A 21,404-nucleotide genomic window follows, 5' to 3' on the forward strand; every position below is an offset into this window, starting at 1 on the left:
GCCAACCTGTGATTTGTTCCCTTCTGGTTTCACGGGTTGTTCAAAGGGAACTATTCTGGGTTTTGGGCTTAGCCATTTTGGGCAAATTCCAGTCCTGTCACTCATTGTATCTTAACAGGGAGAAGTCGGCAGCAGGGCTCTGCCACGACCGTTTTATGAGCCCGAGCAACAGCTGAAAACAAGCACTGGCACATTTTGTTCATCAGTGTTTTTTAAAAAGGCCATTGGGATAGAAAAACATGAGAGGGGTCACAATGCAAGCAAATGGGGAACAGAATAAATTAAATACAGTCTCCTCTGCTTCCCCCCAAGAATGGTGGAAGCAGAATCTCCTCCAGCATGAGAGCCCAAGAGGGCAACGCGTTAATAAATACAAGCCAATCCATGGCGAGGTTTCCAGAATGGATGCAAGGAAGAGAAATTCCTTGTTGGCAAAACCAAACACACAAAGGAGAAAATCCAGGATATCCAGGCAGGTTGGCATCAGGGAAAAAAGTCTTACGCTGTGAGCTGGCATGTGGGGGTGGGGGGAGAATAAGCTGGGTCCACAGGCTACAACAAGAGTCCTGGATTCCCAGCTACAGAAAAGAGAGGCGCTGAGGTAGAGAAGGGCCCGACCCGAGCCCCGGTTAAGGACCACTGGGAAGGTCTGAAATATTGGCAGTCGCAGCACCAAGATCAGGATTAGGAAACTGGTAGTGCTCACAGTGTGGTCCCTGTTTGCAAAATGCATTTTACTGGGGGAGAGGTGTGTTCTCATAGTGCTGCCTACCCGATTTCCTGCCAGTGAAGGGCAAAGCACACCCATCATTCACGGGGGTGGGGAAAAAAGCCAGCCTCATCCAGCCCCAAAAAAGGGTTACAGGTGGTGGGCCTGAATTGCCACACTTATTTTAACAGGCGGATAGCCATTGCGAAATAGGGGCACCTGCTCAGGTTTAGCTGGCACCTCCGGTAAAACACGAGGCAATCCATTCGATCATGTCTTGGTATGGGGAACCTCCTGAAACACTGCACCGCTACCAGGATGATCCATCCTCCCAAAGGCAGAAGATCGTGTCGCTTCTTCACCCTAACCCTCTGAGAAGGTTCAGGGTCCTCACTCAGGGATACTGAGATGCCAAGCAGACTCAGAGGAGTTAGGACTTAATTTGGGGAATAAGAACTGGACGTTGCGAAGCCTGTAAACTGCAACGGAGCTGAAAATGCAGTCTATCGCCCCCTTCTGGCAGAAGGAACATGTCTGAAGTAGTGCCTTTGCTGCCTCTACTGGCTAGCTTCTGGCACTGCAGCCACCACGAACTCCAGCCAATCGACCCTACGAGCTTGCATCTCACTCTTCCTTCACCCTCCAGTGGCCTTCCATCCAGAACACAACCGCTGTCTACTGTCCTCACCACCTTCAGCACCCTCTTGAGGCGATGCCGCTCCATGCCCAGCAAAACAGAAGTCGACCTTGAGATAATCATAGGCCGGGCTCCCTTGTCGCTTGCTCTGTTGGTTGTGTGGCTTCAGTCTCAGGCTGAGCTGTACTTGCCTTTGATGTAACTTGTGCGCATCAGCTGCAGCTGGCGGGCAACCTGAAGGACACGGTAACGCTCACGGAGGTTGCGGCGGCGTACGTGTTCGTTTGTGATCTCCTGCACGTAGCATGAGGGGAACCAGCCCTTCTTACCGTCGGCTAGGCGTATGCCCTCGTACCAGCCTGCAGCATGGGGGGGGGGAGGGGGGGCCAAGAAAGAAAACCATCAGCATCTCTGCGCCCTTCTTTCTTCACCTCCAAACTTCTCCAAGACCGTCCTGCCACGTGGCAAAGCCCCGAAAAGCACATTTCTGCTGGATCAGGCCTGTCCTAACAGTTAGATCAGATTCCTAACCACAGAGCACTACAAAACGTGCCTGCTGGATAAAAGGTGGTTGCGATAAAAAGGAGCAAAGCAAACACTGCTAAGCTGGCCAGCAAGTCTGGATAAAGGCAGAGTGGAAGGGTCATTCAAGCATGTGTCCCAAGGCCAGGTCTAGAATCCTGTACATCTCAAACACAGCAAGATGGCTGCAGTTGTCATGCAAGTGCATAAAAACCACCACGCCAGGTCAGAAGAAAAATGCCAAACAAGGTGCCTCCGAGAAGCCACCGATTTCTTGTCTCCCCCCACAACTCTTGCCCCAAACTGGCAGTGATTTTGACAACAGCCTTATCAGCAACCCTTCCCAGGCAGAATTAAGGGACGAAGGACGTGTGCAAGACTATGAACCTGGAGTGGAGCTGCAGGGGGACTGAGGACGGATCCTTCTTCCTCCTCTGTTGCAAATCTTCCCAGAAGGAACTATTAGTCAGATGGATCACTGTTCCCAGCTGCACAGGAACAATGGCAGGAGAAGGTGCAACTCCTCCTGTTTACCAGCATCAAATGCAACCAGTTGGCCACAGGGAGGGAAAAAAGCCTGGCCTATGTCACTTTCTTATCAAAGCTAACAGCAGTGCAGGATGGCAGTTGGAACAATTTGGATCAGGAAGCTGGGGGCAGGGAAGGGGGAGACAATCGCTTTAGGCCCTGCATCATTGCTCTAACCCTCCTCCAAGCCCAGGTGATGGTTCCTAAGACTGGCCAAGCAGCTGGAGTGCCTGGCTTGTGGTGATGGGGTTTGGAGTCCATAACCTCAGGAAGCAAAGGCTGGGCTGGAGCGTTGGATGAAAAAAAAATAAGCCTGGCTAAAAAGATATGTTCAAAAAATCACTAGCATGGCAAGTTTCCTTAGGTTATTTCCCAGGAAGCTGGTTTTCCAAAGGCAACATTCAAACATGCACATTGCCAGGGTATGAAAGAAATCTCTGAACCAAGCGGAAAAAAGGCAATGCTCCCCTTTTATTGCCAGCACGGAAAGACAGTTGGAGCGCTCTGACGTTCCTCTGCTAGCCCATTCCTCCCCCAGGTGGGCTTCCTGATGGCCCAAGCACCTGGCTGGACTCCAAGATCTGGGTTCAAATCCCCAGGAAAGCAAAAGCTGCGATCCTGGCCAGGTGTGGGCGCTGTTCTCGGAATCTGAGTTGCTATCCGAGAATGCGTGGGAATAAAAAAGGGGTAGTAGAAATACCATGCAAGAAAGGCATTGTAGGAGCAGAAGCGTGTTAGCCTATGGCAGTGTTTCTCAACCTTGGCCACTTTAAGATGTGTGGACTTCAACTCCCAGAATTCCCCAGCCAGCCTTCCCAAGGCTGGCTGGGGAATTCTGGGAGTTGAAGTCCACACATCTTAAAGTGGCCAAGGTTGAGAAACACTGGTCTAGGGAGGCAAAAAATCAGGAGTCTGGTAGCACCTCTGCTGACTCACAAATGTGAGAGAGTGTCTGCCTTTTTAAAAAAAAAAAATGAGTCAGAAAAGGTGCAGCCAGACTCCTGGTTTTTTTTTTTTTTTGCTATGCAAGGAAGGATGAGATTTAATATAATCCGTAAAGAAAATTTGAGGATTCTGTGCCAAGGTGGATAACTTGAAGCTGCAGGTCACCCCTGTGGTTAAGAGACTCTAGACCGATTACTACCCAGATGTACAAGATAAAGTTGAGTTCAGCTCTTGGGGACAATACAGACATCTCCCTGCATTTTTCAGAAGTGGTCTGCTATTGCTTTAAGTAGCCTCGTGTGGCGCAGATTGTTAGGCAGCAGCATTGCGACCGAAACTCTCCCCATGACCCAAGTTGGATCCCAGCAGAAGCTGGATTCCCTCTTGGGTAGCTGGCTCAGGTCGACTCAGCCTTCCATCCCTCCGAGGTCGGTAAAATGAGCACCCAGCTTGCTGGGGAAGGTGACGACTGGGGAAGGCAATGGCAAACCACCCCGCTATAGTCTGCCAAGAAAATGCCGCATGGCCCCAAAGGGTCAGGCATGACTCGGTGCTTGCACAGGGGACCTTTCACCTTGCTACTGCTTTATCTCAGACGTTTACAGCCTAGCCTATTGGTGGGATCACCTGGTGGTCTCCCATTCCAGTAGTGCCAGACCACAACAGTATTAGGCACTGTCAGGATGGCCAATGTGCTAAATGGTGGAGGGCAATTTTCTTCAACCACACCCTCTCCGTGTTGGAGATTGCAGCTCCCAACTGGCTGAGAATTTGGGGAGGTGCTGTCTGGAGAGACTTGAATAAAGAGAGATTCAGAAAGGACCTTGAGGGATCAAAGATAATTCTTTGGGGAGCAGGGGTCCCTTCTGCTAAAAACACCATCTTTGGGTGAAGAAGCACCATGGCCCGAGCTCCAATTTCTAAGTTGTTCAGACAAACAAGGAGAAGGAAACTTTGAACTCTGGTCACGAAGCACCACACTCAGAGGCTCACCCTCGGCTTTGCGCAGCACATTGATGATGTCTGTCGGCTCAAGGCTCAGCTCATCTGCCTGGGCTGCCCGATAGGTCTCTGTGCACTGAACCTGGGGACAATCTGCAGAAAGGCAAAAGAAAAAATAATAGCTTAGTAAATTATATAATAATAATAATAATAATAATAATAATAATAGGAGGAGGAGGAAAAAGGAAAGGCAGCAAGTGTGTGTGTAGAGGGGGGAATAACAGTTCCCTGGCACATTATTTATTTGTTAAATTTATACCCCACCTTTTCTCCAACAGCCCAGGCAGCATGCATTGCACCCCCTCCTCCAATTTTCCCCACAACCACCCTGCGAGGTAGGGTGGGGTCAGAGAGAGAGAGAGACTGGCCCAAAGTCACCCAGGAGCTTTCATGGCAGAGGGTGGACTTGAACCGAGCCTCTTTGCCCCTAGTCCAACACCCTAACCACTAATCCACACTGAGAAGAGACAGAGGGAGAGGCGGTAAAAATGGCTTTCCTTTTCTGCATTATATGCAGCATAAAAATCAGCTCAGTTGGTTTGGCCTGTCCAGCCTAGAATATGCTACATGCATTTTAATTGCTGAAGGAAGAATCAGCCAAGGAACATTAACCTTTAGAACAAATACTGCAAAGGAACTATGGCTCAAAAAAAAATTATAATAATAATCCCAAACTCACCACTCCTTAAAGGTTTAAAGTTTTAAGAGAAGGCAACCTGACACCCTTCAGATGTCCCCAGCCTACAATTCCCATAATCCCTTGCCACCGGCCATTGACTTATATGTATAATGCTCATCTTTCAAGATGCCAAGCATTTCGCTTTGCTACTTCTCAATCTAGCCTAAAGCCTTGGGATCTTGTAGTGGCCTCCCATCCAAGTACTAATCAGGTCCAACTCTGCTTAGCTTTTTAAGATCAGCCACCATCACCTAGATCAAGATAAAAACTTCCTTGAATTGACTTGACATGATCTATCCATGCCAATATTTTGGGAGCAGTGGTGACATGGTTGGCTACTACATTCTTCTGGGATGTTTCTTTGACTTCCCAGCCTAGGCTACAGCTTTGGAGTCTCCTGGTGGTCTACCATCCAAGTCCAGATCCAATCACCATGCACCCCCCTTGGCTTTTTGACATCAGCCAAAGTTTGCTACTTGCACTCAGCTACTCAAACATCCAGTAGACCCCCAGCTGCCTCAGGCCAGACAAATCAGGGAGGGGAGAGGGCAAGAGAATCTGAACTTCTCAAATTGATGTTTTAATATAAAAACAGCTTTTATATTAACAGCTAAATGAGGAAAAGGGGGGGGGAAGGAAGTTCCACGAAGGGGGTATTTTCCTTTAGATAAACCACACATTGGGAGAGGAAAAACCAGCCCCATCACAGAACACCGAATTTGGCCCGAAAGCCAATGGTGAAATGGGTTTCAAAGCTCAAGCTATGAAAAAAGCAGTTGTGCACTTCCATCTTGGCTACTGTAGCCTTCCCAGCACGAAATGGACAAACTGATGACAGATCCAGGAGCCACGGAACAGGAATGTGATGTTCCCCGATTCTCCTGGCCTTGGAACAAGGAGCAGCAGGAATGGAGGTTAAAAGGTACCGAGCCAAAAGGTCTCACCCCAGTCCTCATAGATGGTTTCCTGCTTGTTATTGGGCTGGGACTCATGACATGGGAAAGCACCCATCCAGCGGTGCATATCGGACCTGGAAGAGAAAGTGTTGGAGATGCACTGCTTGGGATTGATTGATTGATTGATTCGTTTGTTCGTTCATTCATTCATTCATTCAATATGGCTCCCCATCTTGCAGATGTGACTGGATGGCTAACAGTGCATTGAAAACAGCACAAACAGTATCAGCAAAGCATAAAAGAACTGCAGTGGTCACTGGCAAGAAACCCCAGAAACTCCGCAGAACAGTAACATCTCCCAAGCCGTCTAACCCTTGCCCCACCCCCATGCCCTGGAGCACATCCAGGTCTTTAGTGTTTTGCGGAAAGGCCAGCAGGATGGGGGCTTGTGTGTCTGGCCAGAAGGCACCCAGCAGCTTGAAGAGCCTCCCTATCAAATGGCCTTCTAACTCTCTCTCCTTTCCTTTGCCAGTGAAAATCCTTGCTCCTTGCACTTGAGGAACAATTCTGTAAGGTGAAGACTTCCCTGGGTTGAACTTCCCTGGGCTGAACGTGACTCCTGGTGGCTTCCCTGACAATGCCTCTGTATTTTTCCAAGTAACAATATGGTTTGCTTGAACTTCCTGGTCTAGATTACAGCCCTGAGATCCTTGGTGATCTCCCATTTAAGCAGTAACTAGATCCCAATGAGTGACATTTTTCAAGATGAGCCAACATTAGCGAGATGCTGCCATCTGCCAAACTGCCATTCCCCCCCCCCCCGCCTTCTTCTTCGTTTCTGCAATCCACTGCAGTTGAGAACGTTGTTCCACAGTTTTCCAAGTCATGGGCTCAAACTGATCACCCAGCGCTTCTCTTTCTCTTACGGGAGGGAAAGACTTTGGAAATGCAATCAGCCAAGATCACTTGTGGTGGGACTGCTCTATGCCACGACTGCAACACATTTTTCCTAGATCTCACGCTCTAGCCCTCTGAAAGAAAGCAGGCTGCTCTGATCAACTCTCCCCACTGTTTATACATGGGGCACAGTTACGACCACCTCTCCTCACTCTCTTCACCTCCCTCCCCTATGCGGCCACTCACTGCGTCGGGGCGCGACAGAGGCGTTCGCTACTCCGCCCTTGGTGGTTCTCCATCAACGTCAGGTAGAAGCTGTTCTCTGCATTATGGCCGGTGGAGGTTTCCTCGCAGCCCTGGGCCTGGACTAACGAGCGATGGGCGTAATCCAGCACCACAAAGCGTTCTGAGCTGCAGCAAAAGGCAGGGGCAGCATCCAGAGCAGAAGCAAAGAAAACCCACCAATGAATCCCAACTCAATTTATTTTGAAGATGTGTGGCTGACAGCAGTGGCTCCCCAGCTGGCTGCCTCCCAGATCAGTGGGCCTGCAAATGGATCAGCCACCACGGCTGAGATGCTAGGACCTGCAGACTACAGATCTGGAGGCTCCCCAACTGGAGGATTCTGGTCTAGATCACTACAGTTCTCATCTAGGAGTATAGAGAGGACTGGGGGCATTTTGATCACCCCACCAGGCAAGGGCACACCATTTGTCAGGCAGAAGAGGCAGACGTCTTTCTGGACCATCTCTGTTTTTTAAAAACAGCAAGTTTCTAGGCCTTAAGAATGAAGCGGGAGGCTGGGAAAGCAGGCAATGCTCCATTCTCAAAACCTGCAGAAATGGAACCATAGCCCAAACGTCACTGCCTGTCCAATTCTCCATCCCCACAAATGGCCCTGGTGAGAGATGCCCATTTTTGGCCTCCCCTCCCGCCTCTTCCGCATACACACCCCTTCCAATGCAGACGTGTGCAGACTAACCACCCAGCTGCCAGAGTTTTCAGCCCAGGCCTTCTTGGCTCACCTCTTGCGCTGGGTGACGAGCAGCAGGTCATTGAAGAGGAACAGGTAGATGGGGACCAGTTTGGGCTTGTTCCCAAAGATGGTGCCACGATGCACAACTTCCAGCAGCTCTCCCTGCTTCAACAGCTGCCGGCTCTGGGAAATGATGGGAATGGCCTGAATTGGGGATAAAGAGGTGTTAGAAAAAGGTGTTAGAAATGGAGGCCATTTGGATTTTTGCAAGGAGAACACAGATTCTCTGTGCAAATTCACAGCTTAGGGCATGCCAGGGCAGATAAGCTTTTCTTCGCCAGTGAGCCTGCCAAAATGGCACTCTCTAGGTGTGTACAAATCCTAGTGTTCTGGTACCCCTGGAATTCTGTCACCCAAAATATCATTCCCGCTAGCTCCCAAGTGCACAACCAAAGGCTGATGCATCTTCTCTTAAATTCCCCAATTCATGCAAGCACAATTGGAGGCCCATGGGGACAAGCTGTGGCAGGCTGGAGCAAGCCCAAAGGAGGTCCAAAGCTGAACACCTTCTAACCTTGAGCTTGTCAAACTCAATCTTGCTGGCAGTGTGGATCAGCTCCTCCATATGATGCATCCGGCCGACCTCGGAGTTACATTCTTCTATGATCTAAAGCAGAGATTTAGAGAAGTTGGGGAGAAGAGAGGGAAGAGTCAGTCTCCCTGGGGCATCCTAAAATTACTGATTGGCCACAAGTAATACTACAGAAACATGCTTCAATTAAACCTAAGTCAAAGCAAAATCACCCCCAAAGCATGTAATGTGCCAGCGAGACGTGTTTTTTTCCATTCATCCTTCTCCCCACTCCTAAGAAACACAGCATTTCAAGGCTTTAAAATATGGGAAGGGGCAGGAAAATTACCCCCCCCAAAACATTTTAAATCAATACTGCATTTATCTAAAAAGAAGACACCCTCTGGCACTCAGTGCTTCACTCTGTATTAGACAGAGTGATATCAAAAAGGGAATGTTCTTACAGATGGCAGCAACTTTGGTCGATCTCAGAAAAGCTAAGCAGGGTCAGGCTTGGTTAGCCCTTGAATGGGAGACCACCAGGGCTGCAAGCTAGGCTAGATAGTTAAAAAGAGAGAGAACATATTGGAAGAAGGCAATGGTAAGCCTCCTGTGTAGTCTTTCCAATTTTTTTAAAAATGGCATGGATGTGTCCCTGAGGTTCCACTCCAGAGGAACCCCTTTAAAAGGAAAGGCCAGCATACAAAAAAGGGAACTCCAATTTTTTGGACTTCAGCTCCCACAATGCTTTGCCTTTTTCTACCCAGCCTAGCATTGATGGGAGTTGACCCTGAAGATCTTTAGAGGGGAACCAGGTTGGGGAAGACTGGAACACAACACACTAGGCTAGGTATAGGAATGGCCCAACTTGCTCCCTGACGCCTCTATTAATGGCTAGCTTCACCTTGGAAACAGAGGCCAGAGCCTTCATGGCGTTTTGTTCTCGCAAAGAACCTTCGTCCGTCCGGCGCAGGATATTCTAGAGACACACACAATAAAACCAGAGGAAGGGACTTCTGGTTAGAAGTGAGCAGAGACCCTGAATTCAAAACAGTTTCAACTGGAAATGCCCTGATCTCAGGCCAGAAACCCAGGTTGTCCCAGTCATTGAAAACATTCAAAGCTCAAGATAGCCATTAGTTGAAGTCTGAACGTATCCAGAATAGAACAGTCTGGAAGAGTTGGAACAACCTGTTTTGGACTTAAAAAATAAGGGAGGAGTCAAATGTGAAACCTTGTGCACACCTTTGAGCATCCCGTTCTCACAGTCTAAAAACCCTTCTCCAACCAGGTTTCTGTCTTGCTCAGGAAATCTGGGCTGCACAGAGGATTCTGCAAAAACACATCCCATTCCTACGATGGCCAAGAGGAAAGGGATAGGATTGGGCTTCTTTGCAGAGGAAGGACTCTGCGGTTGAGGCCCTGAAATCAGCTCCCCGGGAAATTGAAAACATAATGAAAATAATGGGATTAGTTGTCCCCCATTCAGGTTCCCAGCTGCTGGATCCTGGTTTGCACACAGTGAGAGACACAGCACTGCAGCTCCATTTAAACCTGACTGCTGCCCCTTCGAAAACCCAGGAGTTTTTCAGTGGCTCAATTTCAACAGCAAAAGATTTCAAAATTTCCTTCAGAAGATGGGTGGTGGGATGCTGAAAGTGGGAGAAAAGACAGAAGAGGCTGAAAAAATGGAAAAAGGGGTAAGTAAAATGGAAGGGGGTCGAGAGATGGCTAAAAGAAGCAGAGCAAAGGAGAAGAAGAAGAAAGAGGATGGACCCGGGGAGAAATTGATTGGCAGCAAGGAGAGAAATGACACAAGACATAAGCACATGCCGCCTTGGCTTAGAACTTGCTTTCCCAACCTGCCAGCCCCCCAAAGAACGTCTCCACCAAGAAGCTGCCTACCCTGGCCTTACAGCAACCCAGGTTCTTGGCCCCAAGACCACACCCAGCCCTCACCTCCAGGAGCATCTTGATGCGGGTGATCCTCTGGAAAGGGAGCAGCAAGAAGGACATGAAGGGAAGTCGCTGGCACTGGGGCTGCTCCTGAAGCCGGGTGACAACGATGGCAAACTGGGGGTTCTTCTCCCTAAGAGGGAAAAGACAGGAAGTTTGCACACCCAAGAGAAATGCGTCTGAAGTGCAGGCCCCAGGACTGCTGAAGAACCAGGCGGGGGGAGGCCTCTGCTCAGTCAGCTGTTCCACTGCAGTGGTTCCAGGCCACCGCACAGGCTCAGTCCGCATTTGGAAGGTATTGGGTCATGGCCAGCCCTAGAGGTTGTTTTCCATTTCTGCATACGCTGCCTTGGCCCCCTTGGAAGGGAAGCAAGCTATCAATGGGTGGGTGGTGGATGGAAGAGAGGGAGAGGAACACTTGCCAATATTATGAATGAATGAATGAATGAATGAATGAATTAATTAATTAATTAATTAATTAATTAATTAATTAATTTCATTCATTCCATTCATTCATTCATTCGTTTCATTCATTCCATTCATTCATTCATTCATTCACTCATTAATGAGTGAGTGAGTGAATGAATGAATGAATGAATGGAATGAATGAAACGAATGAATGAATGGAATGAATAAATGAATGAATGAATGAAATGAAATGAAGAACTGCTTAATTTGAGGGCTTCCTGGAAGCGTCTGAGAAGTAGATTTTGGACTAAGCAGAACCACTTGAGCAGAGAAGTTTACGATGCACAGGTACGTCCACATCAGCTATCCGTGACAGTGTAGAACAGGATTTCCACCTTCAGAGGTAATCTGTCTCTGAACATACAAGGCCTGGAGACTACAATGGATGGCCATTATCTCCCACTAGCAAACTTTTCAGGAGTACCTGGATGGTTGCTGTTAGAAAGACAGGCTTGACTACTATCTTTTGGTATCAGCACTTGGGTATCAGCCAGCAGCTCAGTTTGTGTGCAATGAATCAGAACCCAGAAGGGTTATCAGACTGGATAGCTGCCAAATGAGGGGGAACTACAACTCCCAGAATTCTCAGCCAGGCCAAAACGTGCCGTAAAAACACCCAAAGGAGTTCCTCCAGATAATTCCTCCAGTCTCTAGAGTCCTTCACGCTCCCCAAAGATGACCCAGCCGACTCCTTTCCTTTCCTCCCCTCTTACTCACATGAGGCTGCTATAGGTCTTCTCCTGGTAGAGCTGGTTACGGACATAATCAACGTAGACCGAGAAGCTCTGCTGAGCGTGGTCCTCCACAATATCGCAAACATCTGAGATCTGCAGGCTTTCAGCCAACCGCCTTTCCAGATCCCGTAAGAACCTGCCAAGGGGAAGAACTGGCATCAGACGCCCGCGGGGCATTCACAGAAGCACAAACAAAAATAGCACGCTTGTTTCTCCACGCAGCGATCTCTTTCCCCACTTGGAGGGAGAGGGGAGTGATAGATGATCATACAGTTGGATAACTGATCAGCCTGATGCTAATCACCGATGATCCCCATCCTCAGAAGAATCTCCTGGAACAGCCCTGCAGGTGGGATATCCCTTCTGAATATGGAGGTCAGCCCTTCATATGGATGACCAGCAAGCTAGGAATTCTAGGACTGGCTGCTCTCGTTCTTGAGAATGCTCCTGGGCAACGAAGACTGGAAGAAAGAGGAGGGAAGAGGCAACGCTGACCTTTCGCTGGCTTCCTCGACTTTGCGTACGTTGGAGAAGAGGATACGGTGCTCGCGCAGAAGGATGGTGCCGGCCAGCTCCCGAGAGTCCATGAAATGCTCAATCAAAAGGGTGAGTGAGCGTAGGTAGGAGGCTTCAGAGGTCACCACCTCAAAGAGACTCTGACCGCAGAGACCAAGAACCACAAAGACGACAGAATGAGTGGCAAGAGCATCCACACGTGCATGGAGTAAAGGCGGCGAGCGTCATGTTCCCTGGCCTCCCCAACTTTATGATGTCTTGGGCCTGCCATCTATCAAATCTCACCCCAGTTTTGCACCCTGGAGCTTTGCAAAGACTATTTCTGGACACAAAGAGCTCTTTTGGGACACAGCTTTAGCGCTATTCCAGAAGAGCGCTAAACCCATGTTCAAAAGCAGCCTAAGCAACAGCGAACAGGTGAGGGAAGAATTGCCCCACCAGTTATATATTTTCCCTACCATCAATGGTCAGCTGCTGTTCAGACTGACCCAGGTCTCTGATTTGAGGATCAGCTCAGAAATCTGATGGGTAAAGAGCAAGGCCCCTTTTTAAAGGTGGACAGTTCACAGGAGCCTTCACCAGCCTGAAGTAGTGGATAGAGCCAGGCTCAGAGTCCATCCCCTAAGGGTCATCTACTTGCAATGCAATAGCGGGTGAGTCAGCTTTTACACCAGTTTGTTGGCTGCTTGAAGGAGATAACGTAATATTAATACAGGAGCAGCTAAGGACGACTTTAAGCTGTTCAGGCAAGAGTTGGGAACAAGATGAATCCCACAGCATGAGGACAAACAGAAAATAGATGTCGCCAGGGCATATCTGTACTGGGGAGCAGTCCTTACAGGTAGCCTTCGCTCAACAACAATTGGGACTGGAATTTTGGTTGCTAAGCGAAGTGGTCATTAAATGAATCCGACCTGATTTTATGACCTTTTTTACAGCGGCCATTAAGCAAATCATTGCAGGGTTAAGCAAACCACGTGGTCGTTAAGCAAATCACAGTTCCCCATTGATTTTGCTTGCCAGAAACTGGCGGGAAGGTCAAAAATGGCGATCCTGTGACCACGGGACGCTGCGATGGTCATAAATGTGAACTGGTTGCCAAGCACCCAAATCATTATCAGGTGACTGTGGGGATGCTGCGCTCGTAAGTGTGAGTACAGGTTGTAAGTCGGGTTTTAGCACCGTCATAACTCCAAACTGTCACTAAATGAATGGTTGTTAAGTGAGGACTACCTGTATTTTGCTTTATTCCATCACAAATCACAATTGCAAGTGTGCCACGTTACAGGGAAAAAAAATCAGAATTTATCAACGTACACAGAGAAAGTTTAGACTGTAGCACAAAATTTATCTGTAGCTTTCAGATACTCAGGCTCCCTAGTGCCACATTATTTGAAAAAATATTATTAATCTGCTGCTACAGCTTAGGTCGTAATTCATGTGTGAAACACCCAGTCCCAAACTGCAAATGAACATGACTCCAAATTTAAAATGATCTCATTATCTGGGGGAAAAAAAGAACACCAACACAAACAACTCCTTAGCTAGTTCATTGAAACTCTGCATTTTTGATTATTCTCAAAGTGTTCCAGACACCCCAAATTCTCTGCGGTGGGAAACGCCTCTCTACCCATGTTCTGTCAGAGTCACCTCTTGCATCTTCCTCTCTTCTGGGCTGATATTTTCCAAAAGGCCACTTTCTCGCACGGCAGGCAGCTCCTGCCAAAGCGTGCTATGAGGTATGGGGCCCTGGGGCCCCGTTGGCCCTTCGCCAGGAGAAGGGGCCCTGTAGTCGGAGCTGCTGAAACTACTGTTGCGTGGAACGGTTTGCCTCTTGATCTCCTTGGAGATGACAGCCTGGCGATACGTTTGATACAAGGGCTCTGCAAGAGGACAAGAAACCAGAATGCAGAGAAAGACACGACACGGCGAACCCAGGTAAGGAAATAACATCCCGTACCTGAACAAAGAACTATATTATGACTTGACAGGGTGACCTAGAACGTACAGCATGCCGTAACCTTGGCTGGTTCCCCCCAACAAGCTCCATCTCAAACCCTTTGATGGATTATGTCCCAGCAAGAGGGTGTCAACTCCTAGATGGATTATGTCCCATCAAATGGGTGTTGACTCATGTTGACCCCGTCGCTGCTGCAATTGTGTCCATCCACCTTGCTGCCAGTCATCCTCTTCTCTCTCCTTCCAGGACCTCAAACTACCAACCCTATTTTAGTCTAGACCAGCAAGTGGTGTGAACTCAGACACTGGTGATTAATGACCTCTGTTTTTTTCAAGCTGAGCAGGGGAGAGGCAACTATTTTCTTTGTCCCAGAATGTTAGGTGTGGCTTGTCTCTGATAACAACCCCCACTGACTGATGTATTTACCCCATTTTTAAATTGATTTTGAACTGCAGGGTAAATTGGGGCCTTTCTGACTTGTATAAGGAGTTAAGCAGTGCCCTGCTGGATCAGACCCTTGGCCCATCTAATCCAGTGGTCTGTTCTCACAGTGGCCCACTAACTCCCGAGGAAGCCCACTAGTCTCCCAGCAGATGGCCTTCAGAGGGATCACACTGCCATCAAGGCTAATGGCCAGTGATCCGCATGACTTCCATGAACTGGTCCAGCCCTTTTTTGAAGCCAGCCAAACTGGTAAGGTAAAGGTTTCCCTTGACATTAAGTCCAGTCGTGTCCAACTCTAGGGGGCGGTGCTCATCTCCGTTTCAAAGCCGAAGAGCCGGCGTTTGTCCGAAGACACTTCCGTGGTCATGTGGCCGGCATGACTACACGGAATGCTGTTACCTGCCCGCCGAAGTGGTACCCATTAATCTACTCACATTTGCATGTTTTTGAACTGCTAGGTTGGCAGGAGCTGGGACTAGCAACGGGAGCTCACCCCGTCACACAGATTCGAACTGCCGACCTTCCGATCGGCCAGCTCAGCGGTTTAACCCGCAGCGCCTCCGCGTCCCTTGGTAGCTAGCCCTAAATCTCATGGTAGTGAATTCCGAAGTTTAATTACATGTTGTACAAAAAAAACATTTCCTTTTGTCTGTCCTGATTCGTCCAGGATTCAATTTCATTGGGTGATTTCTGATTCTAGCATTTTGGGAAGAGGAAAATAGCTTCCCCTCGTCCACTTTATCCACAACATGCATAATTTTGCATAATTCTTCCTGTCCCAAACTTTTTGTAATTTCTGTCTTGGGAAAGGATCCTGGGAAACTCAAAAGAACCTTGTATGTCACAAGACAGAGTTACTGAGTTCACACAAGCTCTCCCTATATCTATTTTTTTTTTAATCCGTTCAATCGTGTCCGATTCTCGGAGACTGCCTGGACAAGTCCCTGCAGTTTTCTTGGCAAGGTTTTTCAGAAGTGGTTTGCCATTGCCTCCTTCTTAGGGCTGAGAGACAGGGGCTGGCCCAAGGTCACCCAGATGGCTTCGTGCCTAAGGCAGGACTAGAACTCACAGTATCCTGGTTTCTAGCCTGATGCCTTAACCACTACACCAAATTGCATTTATGTACCTAATTTATTCAAGCAAAATTGCTGGGTTTATGGAATACGCTAAGCCCAAAGAAATAAACCATGCAGTGGCTTACCCCCCGTATCTCTTTCATTCTTTCCCACACCACCCTCCCAAATTCAATCTCAGGGTGTTGGGCAATCCTATGCGGCCTGCAGCTTCCTCATCCCCAGCTTAATGGGAAAACACTTTAGTCTTCCCAAAAGAGTTTGGCTTTTTTCTTGAACCAAAGCACCTACTTCCTAAACAAAACCCAAGGCCGCAATCATCCAGTTTCTGCCTAGGGATCCCAGAGAGGTGTCAGCTTCTTGTTAAACGTTAAAAGAATATCTGAAAAACTGTTCTAAGTTGCATGAAGCAGAGGGCACACTGAGTGCCCAGGGATGTCCCCAGCACATGGTCTCCACACCTGGATCCTGTAACAGAGCTTTAAAAAGTGAAAGAAGGAAGACCTGATGAGGCACCACTAGGAATCAGGGGCACCAGGGCTTAGCAATGATCACGTAGCACCCCAAGACTGAACTTTTAAAAGATCTCAGCAGTTAACTACGCCTTAGGACAGTGTTTCTCAAACTTGGCCATTTTAAGATATCTGGATTTCGACTCCCAGAAATCCCCAGCCAGCATGACTTAAAGTGGCCAAGGTTGAGAAACACTGCGTTAGGGTATAGGAGAGAATTTCACAATGGATTCCAGAAGAATGTAAAGAAATTGAGTCAGAAGCTGTTCGGCGTCTGTAGTTGAGTCACTTCTCCGTGGTTTCTGTTTGCTCTCTAATGTTTTTTACGAACCTGTCTACTTACCATCCTGCAGGCAAAGCCCCCAGTCAGGACCTTTAGGCAACAGCACCGAACAGCGCCTGCAATATAGGGGCAAAGCAGAAAAAGCCAGCAATAAGCAACCCTAAGAGCAGACTGACTCTACACTGTTGTTGATTTGACCAAGGCCTGCAACTTCACATTTGGGCAAAACTGGGGGGAAAAAATAGAACTAAGAAACTGGACACCCCTGAACATCAGCCCAGGAATGGCATTCTCAATTTGTGATTTTAAACCCAATTCCTAGACTGAGATTACAGGTAGTCCTTATTTAATGACTGCGGCTGGGACCAGAATTTCAGCTGCTAAGTGAAGCACTCATTAAGCGAATCCAACCCGATTTTACCTTTTTGTGGCAGTCATTAAATGAATCACTGCAAGCTTTAAGTGAACCACATGGTCATTAAGCGAATCATGTGGTTCCCCATTTGCTTTTGCTTGCCAGAAGCCGGCCAGGAAGGTCGAAAATAGAGATCATGGGACCAGAGGATGCTACAATGGTCATAAATGTGAGCTGGTTGTTAAGCGCCCAAATCGTGATCACATGACTGCAGGGACGCTGCAACAGTCGTAAGAGTGAGGACTGGTCGTAAATCGGCTTTTCAGCACCATCGTAAGTCCCAACTACCACTAAATGAATGGTTGTTAAGTGAGGATTACCTGTATATCCAAAGGTATCTTATGCCTTGTCACAGAAGGTGAGCCCCTAAACAGCTTTAGCTATCCCAGGCAAGCTAAGCAGGGTTGGGCCTGGTAGCCACCTGGATGGCACACCACTAAGAAATCCTAGGGTTGGCATGTATACTGGGAAGAAGGTATTTGCAAACAACTTCCACACTTCTGTTGAGATAAGTACACAGATGTGTCCACAAAGTCATCAGGAGTCAAACTCAAATTGAGCGAGTAATTATTTTAAACTGCTGCGGACATCATAGTTTTTCTTCCCCACCTAGCATTAAATGGAGAACCTTTAATATAGGATCAACATTCTTGGTTTTCCCCAGACTTTTTAATTTTGAAGTCACTAGGAAGTAAGCTTTTTTTTTTCAGAAAACCCCAACAATTCAGGATCCAGAACTAGAGATGTTCAAAACTTACAAATTCAGGAAGAAAAATGCTCTGTTCCATCTCTGGACCTTCCCTTCTCATCAAATTACTCTCTTAACAGCTACTTAATCTGTATCTCATGTTTGTCAGAAATGACCAGATAACTGAAGAAAAGTCTTTCCCAAGAAAGAATCCTTTTCAAATAATTAATTACAGAAAATACCTGTTCCAATATTCTTGTGTCAAACAAGAGATCAGCAAAATTCATAATCTTGAATGCTTGAGATCTCTTGCTTTTTTTTTTTTTTACAACTTTCTGTCAATCTGTACAGGTCTGCTATTTAAGAAGAATACAATGAATAACTCTGGAATAATTTCAAGGATCCAAAGAGCTGATCAACGTGATCCACAGGAGAAATGGGGTTGTAGGTTTGGCATATCCATTCCAATGAGCTAAGGACTTAGCTAAAATAATCATATTCATAGATTGTTGAGCAACTGCTCACAACTGCAGCAAGCGAAGTCTGTCACCGGTGAACAAATGGTATGGGAGCACCAGCTGATATCAGCTTCCTTACCTTTTACAGGCAGTCCTCACTTAACAACCATTCGTTTAGTGACAGTTCAGACTTACGGCGGTGCCGGAAAAAACGACTTGCAGTCGGTCCTCACACTTGCAACCACTGCAGCATCCCCATGGTTATGTGATCGCAATTTAGGCGCTTGGCAACTGGTTTGCACTTATGACCGTTGCAGCGTCCCATGGTCATGTGATCACCATTTTCGACCTTCCCATCTGGCTTCTCGCAAGCAAAATCAGTGGAGAACTGTGTGATTTGCTTAACAACCACATGCTTTGCTTAATGGTTACATGGATTTGCTTAACCACCACAAAAAGGTCGTAAAATCGGGTTGGATTCACTTAATGACTGACTTACTTAGCAACCAAAATTCTGGTCCCAATTCTGGTCGTTAAGTGAGGACTACCTGGACACATTTACTCCTTGTTCTGGAGTTCCTGTTATAAATCATCCAGAGATACCAATCAATAGATCCTGATCTACTCTCAAGGTATTAGCCTCTTCAAAGCCTAAACTGGCGTCCTATTTGCACACCCAGGTAAACCTCTCCCTTTGGAATTTCACAGAAGCAGGGAATGAAACAAACCTGTTGTCTGACTTCTCTGACTCAGGGTCACTGAAACTGCTGTCTTCATTTTCACAGCCACCTGTAGAAGGAAAAGTCTGCAGAGTCAGCGAAACACAAGGAAGAGGGGGAAATGGAAAAGGACATTTAATCTTTAACACAGACATGCACACAGATTACAGATCTCGGGGAAGACCTAAGCAGTGCTGTAATACATCAAGCACCTGGCCATGTTTTGGCTTGGTCTGAGGAGGATGGGAATTGTAGTGCAACATTTCTGGAATGCACCAGATTCAGGAAGACTGAATCAAGTAACTCGGAATAAATGAGCCAAGCCACATTCTCAGCAGGAGAGGGAACAAAGAGTAAACCTCCCCAATCAGATCAGAGGAGGATCTTTCCCCGAGGTCTAGAAAACAAGACCTTTGCACTGTAATAATACGCAACATGTTTTGATTCAAAACACATTCTACTTCCAGTGCCCAGTTTCTAGTACACAATGGCTGCCCGAGTGAGAAATAAGATGTTTGGGGAGATCTGAAAGGGTTTCAAGCTCAAAATCTGAGCTGTTACCTTTGGAAAAAGACATTTCAAACTCCATCCTGTTTGAACGGAAGTATCTGTACACCTCTACTGTGCAGCTTGCCCTCCCCAGCCAAAAGTTGAATCCTGAATCTAGTTAGCGATGTGCACTTTGGAGCCTGGGAAGATCCCTTCCTAAATTCTGACCAAGCATAAAGTTTAATGCGACATAAGGGGGAAATTATGAAGCACACAGCTGGACAATGATCCTACGCACCATTCTTTAATGCAGTGTTTCTCAGCCTCGGCAACTTTAAGATGGGTGGAATTTCCCCACGCTGGCTGGGAAATTCTGGGAGTTGAAGTCCACCCATCTTAAAGTTGCCAAGGCTAAGAAACACTGCTTTAATGTAACAAGCCAAGGTCTGGTCCTGACCGTGCCCCCTCCATTTTTGGAACCCAGACCCCAAAGCAGCTCTTGGCTAAGGAAAACTTGAAAGTGGGTGACGCCACAATGGCCCTCTTCCCTGTCCTTCTACCCCAAGGGAGTGCGGGTGGTACCTTGAGAAGGGCCTTCATCCAGGGCTGAGCCCTCCAAGGGTGGTGGTGGCTGGGTTGGTGGAGGGGGGAGACCCTGAGGCAGCAGGGGAGGGGGCTGGGAGGGCAGAGGGGGGGCTGTGGACATCTGGGAGGGAGGCTGAGAAATGGGGAGGGGTGGAGGGGTCTGGGAAGTTGGGGGAGGTGGTGGGGGCTGGGTGGGGGGAGGCAACATGAGAAAGCCTTCCCCGGTGGCAATAGGCGAGACTCGGCCCGGAAGGTGATTCATCTCCAGTGGGTACTGCAGGGAGCTCCGGCGAGCAAAGGGCCCCACAGAGCTACGGGGCGGTTTCATGGGGGCCTTAGGGGGGATGGCTGGAGGCAGGAGCTCCCCATCCAGAGAGGCAGGGCAGCCCCCTTTGTTACGGCGGGGCGGCTTGGGCATCAATGGCGGGCAGCGTAGGGGAAGGGGCTCTGCGGTCGAACGGTAGCTCGTCAGGACCACGCCCCCTTCAGGGTGCCCATTCGTGGACGGTGGGGAGTCAAGGGGCTTTTTGCTTCGGGACGAGCGGCGAGATTTCAGGACCCTGCCCCCTGCAATCAAGGGAGAGTGGGCAGGCGGGTCACCGAGCCCCAGGAAGTTTTGGAAGGAGGTTCCCGCTTCGTCGGCAGAGGATGAGAGGTCTGAGGCCAGCCCGTTCTCCACATCTCCCTCCTGCTGCTGAGTATTTGCTGGAACCCAGATCAAGACCATGCCCGGGTGTTGTTGATGGCAAATACAAGGGCAACCGGACAGGCAGGAACTGGGGAAATCCACACCGTTCTGCTCCGCCACCGACGATACGGAGGGCTGGGTATCCTTGCAAGGATCTGGGGAAGCAAAGGAAGAGAGAGAATACTGAATGAAGGGGAAGAAAAGGAGAAGAAATCTTTCAGTTAATAGCAGGTAAAAGCACAGGACAGGGAAGCATTTCACAACCTCCCTCCGCCGTTCATGGGTTCAAGCCACCCTGAAATTCCAGCAATTGGCTGCGTTACTTTTCTAGCCTTGATAGGACCAGGATGAGGCTAAGAAATGCACTGCTGTGTTTCTGCTTCATTGATGGAAACCCAAAGTGGGCAGAACTGAACAACCTGTGTCCTGCAAGCTACTGGGGAGGGTGAAGATGGATTTTATGCCAAGCACACGTTTGCAAATCACTGGGCTTGCATTTATTTGCGGCAGGGTTTCCAGGAGAGGAGGTGCAATTGAGGTAGGGGCTTTCTTCCAATCCCAGACAGGGAGGAAAAGTAAGTCAATGCTGACTTGCAACTTTTTAGAATTGAAAGGGCAGAGCAGTGGAATCCAATCTGCTCCAAGCAGAACTCCAAATTCAAAGATGACCAGCATCTACCCAGCAAGCTAGTTTGGCGTCATCTTTAAAAGTATGGGACTAGGAATGGGGAGGGCTGAGTTCTAATCCTGCCTTAACCACGAAAGCCAGCTAGGGGGCTTTGGGCCACCTCTAGGATGATCCCACTTCCAAAAATGTTGTCCAGAAAACTGCATGGAGCCACCAGGAGTCAAGCCTGACCTGAAGGATCATTAACAGGGTCTACTCAGCATCTCTCTGAACACAGCTCAGAACTGGCCCTCTTACCCAACGGATCCTGGACCTTTTTTCCTCTGACGGCCTTCTCTTCCTTGTTCTCATCCTGGTTGCAGCTTGGAGACAACCGGACAATTTTTTCGGCTTCCTCCTTCCCCAGACCTGCCTGATCAAAGCGTA

The 21,404-nt window shown here is 48.3% G+C and overlaps 1 protein-coding gene across 2 annotated transcripts; it reads right to left on the minus strand.

Moving 5' to 3' along the window:
- Positions 1-193: 193 nt before the first annotated feature.
- ARHGEF15 (Rho guanine nucleotide exchange factor 15) lies at positions 194-20,500 on the minus strand. Of its 2 annotated transcripts, XM_063301504.1 has the most exons (13): positions 18,598-19,404; positions 16,369-16,424; positions 13,687-13,919; positions 12,016-12,176; positions 11,504-11,656; positions 10,322-10,451; positions 9,267-9,341; positions 8,366-8,458; positions 7,841-7,995; positions 7,062-7,226; positions 5,967-6,052; positions 4,335-4,436; positions 194-1,705 (listed from the first exon to the last, which is right to left on the minus strand). In XM_063301504.1, the coding sequence occupies exons 1-13, from the start codon at positions 18,741-18,743 to the stop codon at positions 1,518-1,520; spliced, it is 1,743 nt and encodes a 580-aa protein (XP_063157574.1). In that variant the 5' UTR covers positions 18,744-19,404; the 3' UTR covers positions 194-1,517. The 2 variants fall into 2 exon arrangements, with proteins under 2 accessions (XP_063157574.1, XP_063157572.1); XM_063301502.1 differs by lacking the exons at positions 194-1,705; positions 4,335-4,436; positions 5,967-6,052 and adding an exon at positions 19,660-20,500 and having other exon boundaries at positions 6,953-7,226; positions 18,598-18,658.
- Between the last annotated feature and the right edge of the window lie 904 nt (positions 20,501-21,404).

Source organism: Candoia aspera, chromosome 4, assembly GCF_035149785.1.
Source record: "Candoia aspera isolate rCanAsp1 chromosome 4, rCanAsp1.hap2, whole genome shotgun sequence".
Lineage (NCBI taxonomy): Eukaryota > Metazoa > Chordata > Lepidosauria > Squamata > Boidae > Candoia > Candoia aspera.

What these genes read in the sequence shown, in the direction of transcription:
- ARHGEF15 (XM_063301502.1), bottom strand. Translation starts at nt 20,389, where the DNA reads ATGGTCTTGATCTGGGTTCCAGCAAATACTCAGCAGCAGGAGGGAGAT. An exon ending in AAGAGAGGAAGATGCAAGAG is followed by an intron (nt 12,177 to 13,686) that starts GTGACTCTGACA and finishes CTCTGCGGTCAG; the next exon opens with AGTCTCTTTGAGGTGGTGAC. An exon ending in CTCTGGCCTCTGTTTCCAAG is followed by an intron (nt 8,459 to 9,266) that starts GTGAAGCTAGCC and finishes TCTCTGCTTTAG; the next exon opens with ATCATAGAAGAATGTAACTC.